Source organism: Echinops telfairi, unplaced genomic scaffold (genome assembly GCF_000313985.2).
Source record: "Echinops telfairi isolate 266 unplaced genomic scaffold, ASM31398v2 ScPeMD7_7458;HRSCAF=8496, whole genome shotgun sequence".
NCBI classification, from domain to species: Eukaryota; Metazoa; Chordata; class Mammalia; order Afrosoricida; family Tenrecidae; genus Echinops; species Echinops telfairi.
In genome coordinates this window covers 27,250,287-27,267,420 of record NW_022111358.1, presented here as the reverse complement: position 1 = coordinate 27,267,420, position 17,134 = coordinate 27,250,287, and the positions used below count along the sequence as shown (strand labels likewise).

Below are 17,134 nucleotides of genomic sequence, written 5' to 3'. Positions count from 1 at the left end.
GTTTGGGAGTGACTATTTTTAAAGCTTCCTAGATGACCCCACTGTGTATCAAGCACTGAGATCCACTGTTGTGGATGGACAGGAAAGAAAAATGAGTCAACCAGAGAATTGTCTAAAGCTCAGAAAAATTATTGGCATCACAGGAAACTACTTTGTTATTAGTTCATTAGCACACATTTTGAATGTATATAAATAAAAAAATTCTATGAAACTCATTACACTTAGCAGTTGTGACAATATGTTCAGAATCTAAGATGGTCTTATTTTCAAATCCAAGAGACATACACAAAGTTCTAATTATGTGTTTTGGGAGAACAAATTCTAAGTTTGGCTCACCTAATTCATCAATTATTGCCACAAACCTACTTGTGATATTGAAGGAATATAATCTAGACTTTCCTGGCCTATATGCAGAAAACTTAAGTCATCTCTCTCTTCTCTTCACATTGAAGGCACTGACTTCTTTATAAATGATTTACTGGATAAAACATGTCACCCCACACCCCCCAAAAACACATGTTCCCCCACCATCCCCTCTTCACACCCTCCTTGCACTTTGACCTTCCAACACCTGCCAAAATGTGCTTATAAAAAGCACAAAGGCCCATCCCAGCACTGACCTACTGTATCCCCAGCCCCAGGCTCCACCTTGCCAGGAGGAGGCTGAGGTGGTGGTGCTGGGCTGCTGTTCTTCACAGGCTCAGCACTTGTCCCTGAGGTAACTTCTTTTCGAGGAACTTTGGGTGGAGGTGGTTCTTCTACCACAGCACCACTTTGTCGCTGCCGTCGCCTCTTCTTGCTCCATAATTCATGGCAATCTTGATTCCGTGGGAGGCTGGAAAAAGACAAAGCAAACAGAAAATGTATATGGGAATATGTCTGAATGAATGAGGTAAAGGCATAGGGGAAATAAGGGATTAAAACGAGAAAGTAAAAAACGGAGAAATGGAAAAAAGGAAACAAAAAAACAGATGAAAATAACCAAAGAAGTTAGTAAATAGAGACTAGCAATGTAAGGGGAATCATGGCAGATGGTAATCTGACAAAGAAAAGTCCCAAAGATTTCTACAAGAGAAATGCAGTTTGTTAATTCCAAAGAGATACTTGCTATCCCAAACTCCCATATTCAAATATTTAAATCTTGTAACTGTTCTTGCTTGGCATTACAAGAATAATTGGGAATACACACGGAGGAAAGAGATAATTAATCTGTTAATATCTACAAATAGTCTAGGAGTGCAGAGTGCTGGTCGCTTAAATCTTAGAACCACATAAATATACCATGATTAAGTCCTCCCTATGCAAAATCAATTTATGTCATTCAGTCTACGAGGAGCAAAAACAAGTTCTTTTTTAAAAAAATGCAAACAATCTGGGTAGGTAAAATCTTACTTTAATAGATTAATACTGTCAAAATCTTTTCATAACAGTCGTTTTCAATATCAGCAAAGTATGCATTTCAAGCCACATTCTACAAATCAAAATTTTAGAATAGTAAATGAGTTTGGACATCTCTGTAGCAGTTTAAAATCACTCCCTCAAACTACCAGACTCAGTGCCACTGAGTCAATGCTGACTCATAGTGACGCTTTAAGACAGGGTAGATAGAACTGCCCCAGTTTCCAAGATTTTAACTCTTTATGAGACTCAAAAGAGTCACTATCTACTTTGTAGAAACATTCCAACCATATTTCAAAGACGGTCTTTCTAAATATAAGAAAATGGGCCCAGAAATTCTGACACGAGAGCCATAACACTGTAAAGACTTTTTATTTGCCAGAATAAAAATGTAGAACAATTCAGTTAAGTCCTAAGATCTTGATGAAAGATTCAAAGACCAAACTGCCTCCATCAAAATTGTATGAGGTATAATGGTCACACAGACATAAGGGAAGTCAATTAGATGGACTGGCTAAGTAAAAATTAGAAGGAATACTTTCAAAGAGGTTATATACAGAATTATATGCTGGGAACCCAGGAACAAATGAAGATTAATTTGAATCAAATTAGAGCAAACGCCATACCTAAATCTATTCTGCGGTAAACAAAATGAACAACAGACCAAATCTCCTTAACACCTTTCCATTTGTGATTTACTTGGCCATGTCCTCGTCGTCCTTGTCTTTAAAATGGACTGAGTTTTTGTCTCTAGAGGTAAGGGAAGTTTTCAAGTCACTATGTGGCCACCAACACTTACTCAGGAGGAGCCATTTTGCTGAGCTCAACATCTTTAAGAAAGTCACTCTGAAGAGTCTGTTCAGCTGTGCAACGCTTGCTAGGATCTAGTGTCAGCATGTGGTCCAATAAATCAAGTGCTGCTGAAGGAATGCTGTGGAAAACAGTGAGAAAGGATATGCTTACAATAACTCCACATTTCTCAAACTTGTAACCTTATATCAAAAAAGCTCTGGATTCCAGATTTATGTATATTTGTGGAAAGGGAGTTAAGATTTGGTAAATGCAAGTAACAAGATTTACTCCTACACAGAATTTAGGCTATGCTACGAGACAAATCGATTAAAAAAAAAAAAAATTAGCCAGTCCCTTATCTTGGGGTGAGCAAAAAATAATTATGATAAAATTTAAATATTGTTCAAAATAAAGAAATTTCTTTTCATCTAAAGCCTCCAGAAGAGAAAATTACATTAAATAAAAACCAAACTTTTATTGGAGGCTCTTAACATCTCTTATCACCATCCAGACATTCATCCAGTGTATCAAGCACATTTGCACATACGCTGCCATCATGTTCAAAGCATTCTCTTCCCACTTGAGCCCCTGATATCAGCTACCCATTTCTTCCCCGAGAATATTACTTTTAAAAAGTTGTAATATACACACTGATCAAAATTTTGTTTTCCTACAATGTGTTCTCATAGTTAGCTAGGACAACAGTAAACCCCTAAGTCAGGAAAAAGTCAAGTCTTAACACCAGTTAGATATAGAAACCAGATGTATATTTTTGCTAAACTTACAATGAAAATTCTTCTCGTAGACGCCGCCTATATTGCTTCTTTGGCTTCATGGTGTTGAAGTAGGGCAGCTTGATAACATCAGGCCACACAGCTGGACAAGGGCTACCACAGAGTCGACTGAAAACAAAGTAAAAAACAACAACCACCCTGAATTGGCATTTTTTTTCATATAAAAAATATGCAAGATAAGACCTAAAAATTTTGTGGTATACTATATTTATGTATATATATTCCATGAAAAAATATAGTAGTCCTAAAAATTAGAGAAACTTTTTTGGACATAAGGAGCATGAAAATAATTTAGCACAGTATCTAAAAAGTATTAGAACGTAAAGGAAAATATTACCTAAAACAAACACCTTGGGGATCAGACCATAAGTATAGCTGTACCTGATCAGATCTAGCTGAGACAGTTCCAAACTGGCTTGAAAAATTGGCTTCTTTGTGAACAATTCCCCAAGGATGCACCTAGAAAGAAAAATACTGAGATGTCAGGAGAGAAATCCCTACAACCCACTTAAAAGATGTCTCAATAAACTGTTATAGTCTACTGGGGTACATTTGATAAACTATACTGTGTATTATCCCAAATATAGTTTCCAAAGCTTTGTAAATGAAAAGAAACTATTTATTGCAGTGAAAATAAATAAAAAAGTTAAAATTTAACAGTAGATAAGCTTTTCTATTTTATTAGACACTGCACATTTATAAAAAAAAGTTAACTGTAAGCAGCTAGGAATAGTTTCAGTAAACTTTTCAAATAAATTATGCTGAAATACAGTTCTTATTTGAAAAGTCTTTTCAAACTATAATGACCCTCTGTGAAAAACTGACTCTTCTGTCATGAGACCAGGAGAACTAGATTGTTTCCAGCTAACATTACTGAACATTTTGATCAAAGATTCTAAAAAAGAATCTTCATTAAGGGGAGGGGGGGGGATAGAGACAAAATCGACAAATCCTTTTGAATTTAGATGTTCTGGAGCCATGCAGGGTAGATGAACCCCTAAAGCAGTTTCCCTCATGTAGTTTTTAAACTTTAAGCCAAAAATAAACCTTTAAGTCAGATTAAAACTGAACAACAGTTTAACTTAACTAGGGATGAAGATCTGTCTTGAGCAATATATTCATTGAAGAACCATTTATGTTGACAATAGCAACTCAAGACAGAATCTTAGGGTGCAGTGAGCTTATGTTAATGAGAGAAACAACTCTGAAAAGGTAAGAGAATGATTACATAACTTAAGGTAAGCAGTCACCAAATTGTATATGTAGAAAAGTGTTGAATTGGTATGTTTTGCTGTGTATAATAACAACAAACTAATAAAATTTAGGAAACGGGAAGGGGGAAAATGAAGAGCTGATACCAAGGGATTAAGTAGAAAGCAAATGTTTTGAAAATGCTGATGGCAACAAATGTACAAATGTGCTTGACACAATGGATGGATGTATGGATTGTGATAAAACTTGTACAAGCCCCCAATAAAATGATTAAAACTAAAATAAGATAAAAATTTAGGAAACGTAACAGCAAAAAATAAACCAAAAAAACCCTACATACATATACTTACACAGTCTCACAGTAGCCCCTCACAACTTATTATAAAAGGAAATGAGTATTTATGCAATGGGAAAAACTATGACAATACCTTAACAAAGTGACCAAAATTAACATGATCAGTAACGGCAAATAGATTACTAACTACAGATGTGATACCATGAGAAAAATGTACCATCACTTATGTAGTATTCTAGTCAAAAACACCTAACTTGAATTTAATCATGAAGAAATAATCAGATAAACCCAAATTGAGTGATAGTCTATATAGTAAGTAGTCTAATCTTAAAAATAAGTCATGAAAGGTAAGTAAAGATGGGAAAGAGTTGCAAATTTAAAAAGATCAGGAAATGACAACCACGGAATTTTATGCAAGAGATTATCTTTGTTCTATGTAATATACATTAAATTAAATATTAAAAGGTAAAGGAACATGATACATACAACTACCCTCAAAGAGTTCTGGGAAAAAATGTGATGTGTTTGTATGCACACACATTTTATTCTAAGTACATGTATTATCTACTGTATATCTTACAACTATCCATCAATGTACACACACACACACACACACACACACACACACACACACACAGATGGTAAGGCAAATGTCCTAAAATGTTAAACATTAATGACTGATGTGAATGAATCTCAAATAAATTATGCTAAGTGAAAGATGCCAGAGATAACATGCTGTATATCAACAATTCTATTTATATAAATTTTTTTAAAAATGGAAATTAATGTATAGCAACAGAAAGCCAGGGAAAAGGTGAACACAGTTGAGAGAGACTATAAAGGGGCACTAGCACACACACTTCAAAACTTGTCAAACTGTACATGTTAAAATATGCAGTTTACTATCTAATTGTACTGTTGAATTGTATATGTGGAAGAAATGCCAATAAAACCGAAAAAATAAAATATGCATTCTACTGTGTACAACAAAAAAGGGAATTTGGATATAGGATGTACCAAAGTTCATTTTAATATTCTGTAAAGTGAAAATTATTTCAAATATGTAAATAAAAATGATGAATACGGTATATTTTTTTGTATGACTAAAATAATTTTTTAACAAGTAGGAAAGAAAAATAATAGACAAAGGATTCTGTTTGGCTTGTGCTTTGAAATGAAATACAGTTTTACTTTGAAATAACATAGGGTGACTGAATTTTATGTAATAACTAGCTTTTAAAATAATTAGTGCCTTTCTAATATGCTGACTGCATTATCAAACAACAAAATTCTCACTTCCAGTATTCTTAGCTTATCCAGAAATATAAAAATAAATTTAGTTTAAAAAAATTCAGTTTTATTTTCCATATTAACTTTCAGATCAAGTCCCAAATACAATAGTCACACTAGTAATTTAGAAGGCATAAACAAACAAACAAACAAAGCTGGAATTCAACTCATCGAACCCTGTGGGTTTCTGAGACTGTAATTCTTCTTCACAAGGGTAGAAAGCCTCTTCTTTCTCCTGAGGAGGGTCTGGTGGTTTTGAACTGCTGAACCTAGCAGGCCAAAACGTAACTACTACACTATCAGGGTTCCCTGGATTTTCAAGATACCAGGTACCATTTGCTGTACTAGTCTTTCCAGTTTCTCCCTTTGATTTACAAACTAACTGCTCTTGACAAATCTCTGTAAAAAGCATCTTCACAGACGTTATTTCCAGGCGTGTTATATTTTCTTTTATTTCTGTTTGTGGTCCTTTTGTGGGGAAGATATCATTCTTATGTAATCCACACTTCGCTGCTAGCTGCACTGAGGTGGTAGGTTATAAAGGCTAGTATAATAATACCAACAGAGCTATGAACTTTCCCCATGCATCTTAATGGGGCATTACCTTTAGAGGAATTGTGATAATTTAAATGCTAATCCTGTAAAAGGAAATAGTCCAGAACACAAACACACTCAGCTTGAGTCACTAAAATTTAACTAAAGCTTCATTTGATTTGGGTAGGCTACCACAGAACTGATGCTCTCTCGTCTAACCCTTTTGAATTCTGATATAAAACCCCCGTTGTGCTCCTTTAAAGGCTGACATTAATAGAGGTGAAAAGTAGTGGGGGAAAAGTGAGGTTGTTCACTGAGAAGTACCCATGTCTGAGTCAAAAAGTATGTGGGTCAAGGACAGTGAATATGTATAAATCACACAACCTAAGAAGAAGGTATAGCCTATTTAAAACATCCCTGCCCTAACATCCAAATTATAGCCTTTAACTAAAAGGAACCAAGACTCCTTAGAGCTGATTTCAGGTCCAGGTTAAGATGATCAAACTAAAAACGACATCCAATTACTATGGTAGTATCAAAAGGAATCAAGATTTTATTTGAATAAATTCTCACTGGTGAAAGATTAAACAAACTGTGCTGTAATAAGAATAATAAATCACCAAAATGAATGATAACATCAATTCTGTTAAATCTGAGTTCATATTGAACAAAACAAAATAACCGTTTACTAGTTATTTTTGGAGGATGTTAAGAAACTACTCTTAAAAAACAAAACAAAAAACCCCAGATAAATAAAATCTAACAATCAAATCTTTATCCTTTAGCTGTATATTTGTATACAACTCACAAATCTCACTGCCATCAAGCAAATTCTGATTTATAGACAGTTGAAACCCACCAGTTGTTCTGCAAGAAAATGTGGCTGTGTGTTCTTGCAAAGATTTAAAAGTTTTGGAAACCCAAAGTGGCAGTTCAACTCTGTCCTATTAGGCCACTGTGATTTGTATGTAGGATTTCCCAAATATCATAGGTGAGAAACTATAAAATTATTCCAGAAAGGAACGATGTGATTACAATTTAGCCTTTCCAAAATAAACACAATGAATTAATTAATCTGAGCAGTGACCATAAATAGCTGATATTGTATAAAATGAACATAATGGCAAATTACATAAAGTGATATAGAACGTGTATATGAGCATAGCAGGAATGTTTTACCACTGATATTATTTAGAACTACTTACACATGGTAATACAAAGCAGACTAATTTATAGTAGCTTGTGTTATTATTTTTAGATTCTCTACAGTGTGCTCATTTAATGTCTGTCCTGTGAAGAGGTTCCCATTGCACAGTGCCCACAAACTTGATGTAACAGATGATAAACTTCTGCTAAAAGTACTCAAAACCACCTGGAGCTTTGGAATGTTGGGAATCAAATTGGAACCCACCTACATTTCAGAAGAAATACAAAAGAGTAGAGAATCGACCTTTAACAACGGCCCCCCACATACACACACACAATGAGGATGCAATCAGCGAAATCCAGACTGTGTGGATTTATAGGACAAATGACCTTTGTAAATTATAAGGCAAAAGAAAAAGAGACACAGGGGCCTAGAGATGAAGACTCGAGACATTATCAATAACAATCTCTGAACTTTAAAAATCTCATATTTGAACATCAATTCAAAAAGTTCCTTCCAAACAATTGAAGAAAAAATTTTTTTACCAGAAAAGCTTGTCTCCAATAATGAAACATGTTGAGCAGACTGCTCTATAATCTTGCCATAAATTTATACCTTTAGAATTTAAAAAAAGAACTTTGAAAATCTAATGTGGAGAGAAAACAGAATATAGAAGTCCTGGTGGTGTAGTGGTTATGCCTTGGACTGCTATCTGCATGGTTGGCAGTTCGAAACCACCAGCGCTCCTCGGTAGAAAGACCAGGCTTTCTACTATTGTAAACAGTTACAGTTTCAGGAACCCATAAGGGGTTGAGTCAGCATTGACTCAATGGCATTGAGTTTGGTTTTGGTTTATGTCAATAATACTTGAGCTACAGACAAAAGACAAGAAAAAGTTAAGTGATTCTTACCCACAGCTCCAAACATCTATGGCTGGTGTATAGCGCTCCTCTCCCAGCAGCAATTCTGGAGGCCGGTACCATAGAGTAATGACTTTGTTTGTATAAGGGCGACTGGAATGTAAACACAATCATGACATAAATATACATTGGCTTTTGATAAAAAATGGCTTGTACAAAAAAAAGACTTGTACAAAACATATATATACACTACAATTTCTAAAAATAAAAACAGCTGCTAACTAAAGATGGGAAATTAATAACAGTTCCATAGCAACATAAAAGTTCAAAATTAACTGGACAGATAATAAGAGAGGAAGGAGCTTAGATTTCAATTTGGGTTGATTTGTATCAAACAGGCCCGATGCAATCATTTAAGTAGAATTTACCATGTAAAAACTGGTGGTAACTTTAAGGAACTCTGACAGGTATTGCAACTTGCTAGAATATCCAAGAATAAGAATAATTCTTTCCTATTTTCCAACATATAATTTTGATGTCTTACCTCTCTTCAGAGTTATAGAGTCGAGCAAGTCCAAAATCTGCTAGTTTGATTTGCCCACTGTAAAACAAGAGACAATTCTTTCATGAGTGACACCAGCAGTCTCCAAACCACACCTGAAAAGTATAGTGCTAAAGCAGGAGTTAAAGGAATTACAAGAATGAACTTTAACCTCTGCTCTCTAACTCTCGATGGTCGTCGCTCTTTCAGATTAGGCTTCTTTTGACTATTTACTTCTGTTTACAATGCGCCTCATGTTTTTTCTTGACTAGTATTGCAGATTTGGATTTGGCTCTTTATTTCTGGACTAGCAACAGTGCCTAGAACCTGTTAGAATACTTGGGGGAAGGGGGGAGTGTCAGGGAGAAGAGATGTACTATTCTAGATTAACAGAGACTTAAGACCTAACAAACCATATCTATCTCACCATCCTTGAGTGATTCTAATTTAAACAAACTAGCTGTTAATGACACTTTTGAAATAACTGGTAAAATATAAAATATAGCGTGGGGTTTAGAAAGATATTAACAGAAAAATTAATTTAGTCACAGTATTTAGAAAGATGAGGTTATCTGTTCTCGTGACGATTCAGTCTCAGAAACCCTACATAAGGCTACTATGAGTTGAAATTAACTTGATGGCTGTGGTTTTTCTTTTGGCCATGTTGGGGTAAAGTAGGGTCTTCTAATCTTAGTATTCATTTTTTTAAAAATCTTATTATTCTTATTGAAAGCTTGAGATGATCCCAGACCCAAGGCACAAGCAGGAATGAAAGTTAAAATGACAACAGACAGATAGTTATGAAAAAGGTGCTAGACCTAACTATCACCTAAATATTGACCACATTTCCTGTCGGGCACATGCTAGCTGCTATGGAGTCAGCCCTCCGAGTCATGCAACCCCATGCACATTGGGAACGAAGCGCTGTGATCCAGGTTTTCCCTCAGTTTTTAGATCACCATCAGGTTGCTTTTCCTAATCTGGGATAGTCTGGAAACTCCAATGAAACCAGTTCAGCATCACAGCAACACAAATCTCATCGAAAGATGGGGGATAGTTAGGCATGAGGTACACTGACTGGGAATCAAACCCATGTATCTGGATGGAAGGTGAGAATTTGATCACTAACCATCACTGGGCCTTGACTGATACAGAAACTAAAAAACCAAATAAAAGCCAGCCAAATAATCAAGTTGATTCTGAGTCTTGGTGACCCAATGTGCGGCAAAATAAAACTGACTGGTCCACCGGATTTTCTGAAGCAGGTCAAGCCTTTCTTCCAAGGTGATTTTAAATTGGTTTGAATAAACAACCTTTTGGTGAGTACTTATAATATGTGGCTTCATTTTATTTTTTTTGGAGTACTTTACATTATACACATAATGACATTTGATCCTAAATACTCTAACATAATTAATTACTGTGCTACCTAGAGTACTAAATAAATGCATACGGAATGTAATTATATATGATAAAGCATCTTGATAGCTCTTTTACTAAGTACTGCTTTTCCCTTCCAAATGAGTCGTTATTGTAATAAAGCATGAAGTGTGCAAGCATTGGTAAACATTTGACATCAAAAAAAGAAAGTTAATCATACTGGTTATTAGGGTAAAACATCAAAAGAATAAGGTACATTTAAGAGATTTACAGGAATTCCTTTCTGAGACCATTGATCTATGGCCTGACCACAGATCTTCAAGTTACTAGATTCTCTCATTTTCTCCTAGTTTATCAGCTCTCCCTTACAATGTATTTCCTTTCTTCACCAATTAATCTCTCCTAATGATTCCTCACTTGTGATCTTATATTTCTCATTCCAAAGTCTCCAAGCTGGATCAATAGAATTTACCATTCCTGCTTCTCACTAGAGTTGAACATAAACTAAAGGAAAAAATAAAATCATATAGGTTATATAGATTGATGTCACAGCAAAAATTGTGGTGTCTTGGGATCCGAATGATAATATTAGTCCTTTTACTTATCTTAGGAGAACCAGTGCAATGGGGCTAAGTGTTAGGTTGCTAGCGGCAAGGTCAATAGTTTAAAACCACCAGCCACTTCACAGAAGAAAGATGAGGCTGGCTACTCCCAGTAAGGATTTACAATCTATGCTGTAGCTAGAGTGCCTTTAAGTTGGGTTTGTCTTTAGTAAGCCATCTTTCATCATTACAAACCTTTGGCATTCTCCTTAATGAGCTATTCAACTTCCTACCCTTTCACACTTGAGTATGGCTTTTAATTTCCACTGCAAAAATAATTAAGAAGGAAGTTCCCTTTTATCTACAAAATTTACTTGAAACTATAATGGGTCCTTCCTCTTTTCCTTAATTACAGAAAATATGTCAATCCTTTTTCTTATTCAAGGTTAATCCCTCTACCCACTGTGGACTTGATCCCAACTCTAGAACTTTATTCCTTTAAATTACCAGTATTTGGGTATTCTTTTTAGTCTTCATCTTCTCCCTCTCTCTTTTCTTTCTCTTTAGCATTTAAAATATGCCTGTCTCTGCTATCCTTAAAAACAAAAGCTTATCTACTTCTCCCTCTTGTTACTTGTACCACCCATATACTTATCTCATAATGTGATCAATGACCCTTTAATTTTGAGATTTTCTTAGCTCTTACAATCTACCTACATCATTATTTAGGATCATTCCCTTCCTGCATTCATATTATCTTCCTATAAGCATCCCGTTGAGTTCTACCTTTTGATATCTTTACACTGGTTAACTCCAAAACTATATGGCTGTTTGGATCTTCTACAGGTCTATTAGAAACCACTATTCTATATATATTACAGACATCCAGACTCACTTTTCACCCCACCCAATCTACTTTTCCTGCTGTTTTCCCTATATTGCCTGATAGTGTCAACCACCACTCAGCTAGTCTCAAGTCAGAAAAATGATGTGTGCTATGTAAGAGTACTTTCATTCCCCACTCAGATCAACGTCTTCTGGTCTTAGTTCACTCTGTCCATCCATATCAGTAATGCCTTGGTTAGTTCATTTAGTGTTTCTATGTTCTTAACATACTTCCCTGCTTGCAGGCTACACAACATATGGTGACCATTTAGCAACAGAGCACTCTCCCTCCTAGATGCAAAAAAATTTGGTCTCTAAAAATAATGCATTGCTTGTATAATTTAAAAATTATAATTTTATAAAATTATAAAATTAAAAAAAGAAAATCATTTTAAAAAATCCAAATCAGTACTCAATAGCTTTGTATCACCTATAGATTAAGCAGAAACTCCAGTGGATAACAATAGCTCTTTGCAACTGTCCACCTTCATCTCTTGCCATTGTGTATATCACCCTTCTCGCTCTAATAGTGACCTGCTTAATATGAAATATGTTGTAATTTCTTATTTCTATAAAGATAATATATTGATTTTTTTGGACTGATGTTACCCTGGATTAAGGAGACCTGGTGGCATAGTGGTGACATATTTGACTGCTCACCACAGGTTAACAGTTTGAAACCATCAGCTGCTCTGCAGAAGAAAGTTTTCTACATTTGTAGAATTACATTTCCACAAACCCACAGGGCAGTCGCGCCCTGTCCTAGTGGAATCGACTTGATAGCAATGAATTGTTTTCTATAGATAATAATATTTTAAGTAGAAATGAACAAAATTATTTAAACAAAATGGATACAAATAATTCAAGTGCCTAAAGAACCAAACACTGGACTGTTCTTCATCCTTTAAAGGTAAGGTTATCAACAAACACATCACTAGACCACACAGATTCCTTCACCTATCACCAATGCAGTGTAGTAAATAACCAGAGAGAGAGCAAATAATAAAAACTTCTAAAACATTCACACCTCGAATTTCTGTGTAAAATATTAACAGTTAAGAGTGCTAGACAGAGAGATCAATTGCCGACTACAGTTCTATTTACTCTGAAGAGTTGTGAGAAAGGCCCAAGAGCAGTTATATGAACAGGCACATTCTCTTCCACTAAATCGGGACTATCAATAAGGACTAAATGTGTTTGATTTTGCATAGGGCCACAATAATAATAATAATAATTATTAATCAAGGGAAAAAACATTCTGAACATGGTTACAGGATGACTGATCCCTAGAATGCTTGCAATTAAGAAACCTTTACAACCCTGTTGGCGCAGCCAATTAACCATTTGACTAACCAGAAGGTCAGAGGTTTAAACCTACCAGCCTGCTCTGTAAAGATTTAAGGCCAAGGAAACCATATGGGGCAATTCTGTCCTACAGGATTCCCTATAAATCCTTGTTTCCTTACCAAAACTGAGTCTGCAGGCTCCAGTGATCAGAGTACTCCTATTATAAGCTGCAAACATCAAGTATTTATAAATGGAAAAAAAAAAATCACATTATTGGATTTATAATCCCAATTAACTAATTGAAATGAAAGATGTTAGTGGAGAGAAATAAAAGTGCTTAGCCTTATTTGGTTATTGTTACTGTTACCTGTTGTTCAGTAAAATATTAGAGCACTTAATATCTCGATGCAGGAAATTCTTTTTGTGACAATAATCCAATCCTTCCATTAGCTGTTTCATGAATGACTTGATGTGATCCTCAGAAAACTGCACCAATCCAGATTCTAGCAGTCCCATTAAGTCATGGTCCATATATTCAAATACAAGGTAAAAAGCCCCTACAAATCAAGCATTAGAAGCAAAGAATTAAGGTTGGTACAATGGCAATGTCTCAAATTTTAATATAATTTTAGAATTAGCAGAAGACCATACGATTCTTTGGAACAATCCTTTATATTTATGAAGGAATTAAATTATCTCAATGTTTTGCCCCCTTTAACAATAAATAACAGAACTAGTATTTGAAGCAATTTTCTATTAGTTTAATAGCTTTGGACTACTATCTTGAGGGAGAAAAAGCCATACTCAGACAGAATTGACTTTTATGATCTAAACAAAGAATTGGTAAATTATGGCCCTACAGTCAAATCCAGCCCACTACTGTTATATGTAAAATTTTATTTGTATCACAGCCATGCTCATTTGCTTTGTATTGTCTGTAAGTACATTTTGAGGCCTTTCCATTAAGTAGATCCTTGTGATTAGTTCCCCCTTTTCACCCCACCTTCTCCTTCCCCTCCTGGTATGGCTACTCTCATTATTGGTCCTGAGGGGTTTATCTTTCCTGGATTCCCTGTGTTTCCAGTTCTTATCTGTACCAGTGTATATCCGCTGGTCTAGCTGGATTTGTAAGGCAGAATTGGGATCAGGATAGTGGGAGGGAGGGAGCATTAAAGAACTAGAAGAAAGTTGTATGTTTCATTGTTGCTATACTGCACCCTGACTAGCTCGTCTCCTCCTCCAGAGTCTTCTGTAAGGGGATGCAAGGACAACTTTTATAACACAATACTACATCTAGTTAGACAAAGATCTACCCAATTCAAAATTCTGCTTCATAGTAGCAACTCAGGAGTTATTAATCTAGGGGCTAAATGTCAAAAGGTCTGTAAATAAATGGTAAAAAATAAATAAATGGTTTGGGAAAAAAACAAAAAGCCTGTAAACTTTCTGAAATAGTATGAACCATTTAAACAAATACACATTTTTTCCCCAAAGTGTGGTTCTATAGCTTTTTTTTTTTTAACACAGAATGTTCACAGAAACACAATCTCTTAGGGATTACCACCTAAGACCTGTGATAAGTTTACTGCGCGAACCTGGCCAATAAACACATGTAGAATTAATAAGGTTTCAGTTTAATTGAAAGGCGAAGAGATAAATGGATCTGTGAGCCTCGCCTTTCTGTCTCTTGCTTTCAATGATTGGGCCAGCTAGTTCTCTGCCTCAACTTTTGAGCTACACTACCTGTGGGACACCCAACCCGTGGACTTCGAGACCTGCTTCACCACACTGCTGTTATATATATCACTTGAGCTGAGGATTGTCGGACCCTGTCTTCTGGCTGACTGATGGTGACCTGCCCTGCTGTTTGCTGCGTGTATTGCTCTACAGAAGACTCAACTGTCTACTTCCTTAACTTACACCCAGTAGCCTTCGTGAGTTGAATTGAGCTCTCTGTACTGCTCTGTGGACTAATTAGCTGCTTATTTCTTCGTGTTATATATATCAAAGCATATACATGTATATAAAATCTTAAGTGTCCTGGTTTTGTTTCTCTAGGGAACCCTAACACCAACCTCATACAAAATATGAAAAATATTAAGATTAGAAAGGTTGACAATGTATAAAAAAAGAGCTTAACGAGAAAGAAAATAGAACAGATAAATATATGTGGAAAAAACTGAGCAGTAATGAAAGAAATAATCCTAAATAATGGCATCATATTACACCTACCAAGACGACATAAAAACAAACAAAACCCCTCAATGTGGGAAAGGGTACAATGAGCCAGTCACTCACTGGTAGGACAGAAATTGTGACACGTTTTCTTAAAAGCAATCTAATATTAAAGATAAAATTATACTTCTAAGAAGCTATTTCAGAGAGATATATTAAAAAAGTCCTACTTTATGCACAAAATACTTCCTGCAATGTTGGTTATAATGCTAAAAGAAAATTGGACACTGGCTATTAACATGAGAATGGTAAATTAATTCTGGGTCCATTTATGCAATATTACAATGGGAATGAACCCTAACCAGTCATTATTTTATGACTTCTATAGGAATAAATGATTTAAATAGGACTGAATGCCATGGATTAAAAGCAAACCATTTCTAGAAGCAACTGATTAACAATTTCTTGAGAATCCTTCCAGACACTGCCCACACATTGTATTATTTTTATAATCGGAAAAAAACAAAAAACGGTTGAGACACACCCAGAAAGAGAGCAAAGTATTCTTAAGTCTATTCAGATATTGCCCTAAATACAAGAAATTTGTGACAAAATTTCATTCTTCTAATTCCATTTCCCCATAAATATTTGTAGGCACCTCGTCATACTGTTGTGTAAGTACAATTTCTTTTTGTTTGCTTTACAACCACTTTTCTTAAATTCAAGGGGTACAACTCCCATAGTGCTAATATCCTGGAGACTTTCTAAGGGAATCTGGCTTCACTTTATCCTTTACTCTCTTTAATTTTATGTTCCTCAATCATATTCTTTTAAGAGTCCAAATTATATTTATTCACAGATATCATCACTTTATTGGGCCTAAAGGATCTATCTTCAGTTGCTCATCTTTAAACTTAACTCAGATTTGCATTAGACAAGGTATATTGCATGTCCCTACCCCCAACCAGTCTTCCAGCTTTGGGGCTTGGCTCAAGGGGAGTCTCTCTGGGACATGGGGGTATAGTGAATAGTGTGACCCTTTGCTTGGGCATGCCTACACAGGAGGGTATGCTGGGCCCTCTAGGGTTTTCTGTATGGGCTCCAATAAATTTCTTCCCTTTTGCTTAAAAGAAAAAAAAAAGGTATATTGCATATTTTGTGCTGACTACTTTAAACTTAAGTATGGAAACAATGAAAAAAATTTATGCTTCAAGTAGGTTTTAATTTCAATTATTGTCATTATAACAATTAAAACCAAAATAACAGACTTTAAAAAACTTAGAAAAAGTAAATTGGAGGATTTTCTTATATTGTTCTTTTGGTCTTACCAGGTGTTCAGCAGACCCTTCCTGGTGCATATTTTAATAACTATTAATAATTTTTTTTAAAGTATAAAGAATACACTGATAAAGACTTATTTAATAAAACCACTGTTCAGCACAAGAAATGTCTAACACATCGGGATTCTGGTAAGGATTACATAAAGAAATTGTACTTTAACACTACCTATTTTTTAAGAATTCCAATAAGCAAACAAGTTAAAGGAAAGATCAAAACAAACTACTCTATAGCTGAGTTGTCTGCTAGTACCTTTGTCCTTCTTGAAATCCAATGCATCTTGTTTATCTGTGACAATTTCCTTCATGTTAACAACACTCCGATGGATCAATTGCCGAAGAATTTTGATTTCCCGAATGGCTGTTATTGGGAAGCCCTCTTTCTCATTGTCAAGTCTCACCTTCTTTAAGGCTACTACTTCACCTGCCAAAACAAATTCAAACCATTGTCATCAGTTTGCACATCTGGGTTATCATCATGAACTAGCCAATATGAGTGTAAATAAAAATGCTACAAATGTGAAGTTACTGTTTCTCAATATATCCTCCCCATCTAAGTCTCTACTTTTTTTGGGGGTCACTTAAAAAAAAACACCTTCATATATCATCATTTCATAGTTCAATCACATTAAGCAGTATTGTACAATTGCTACCACAATGCAAAT

General features: G+C 35.2%; 1 protein-coding gene across 13 annotated transcripts in view; it reads right to left on the bottom strand.

The window, feature by feature from the left end:
• Positions 1-17,134, bottom strand: part of CDK12 (cyclin dependent kinase 12) — a 58,726-nt gene that overhangs the window by 26,160 nt on the left and 15,432 nt on the right. For all 13 annotated transcript variants that reach the window (XM_045299715.1, XM_045299705.1, XM_045299708.1 and 10 more), the window contains exons 5-12: positions 16,723-16,893; positions 13,325-13,514; positions 8,867-8,923; positions 8,374-8,475; positions 3,366-3,443; positions 2,976-3,092; positions 2,198-2,329; positions 621-835 (exon numbers count right to left, since the gene is read on the bottom strand). In XM_045299715.1, the coding sequence (XP_045155650.1) occupies positions 621-835; positions 2,198-2,329; positions 2,976-3,092; positions 3,366-3,443; positions 8,374-8,475; positions 8,867-8,923; positions 13,325-13,514; positions 16,723-16,893 (1,062 nt within the window). The remainder of the gene's footprint in view (positions 1-620; positions 836-2,197; positions 2,330-2,975; positions 3,093-3,365; positions 3,444-8,373; positions 8,476-8,866; positions 8,924-13,324; positions 13,515-16,722; positions 16,894-17,134) is intronic.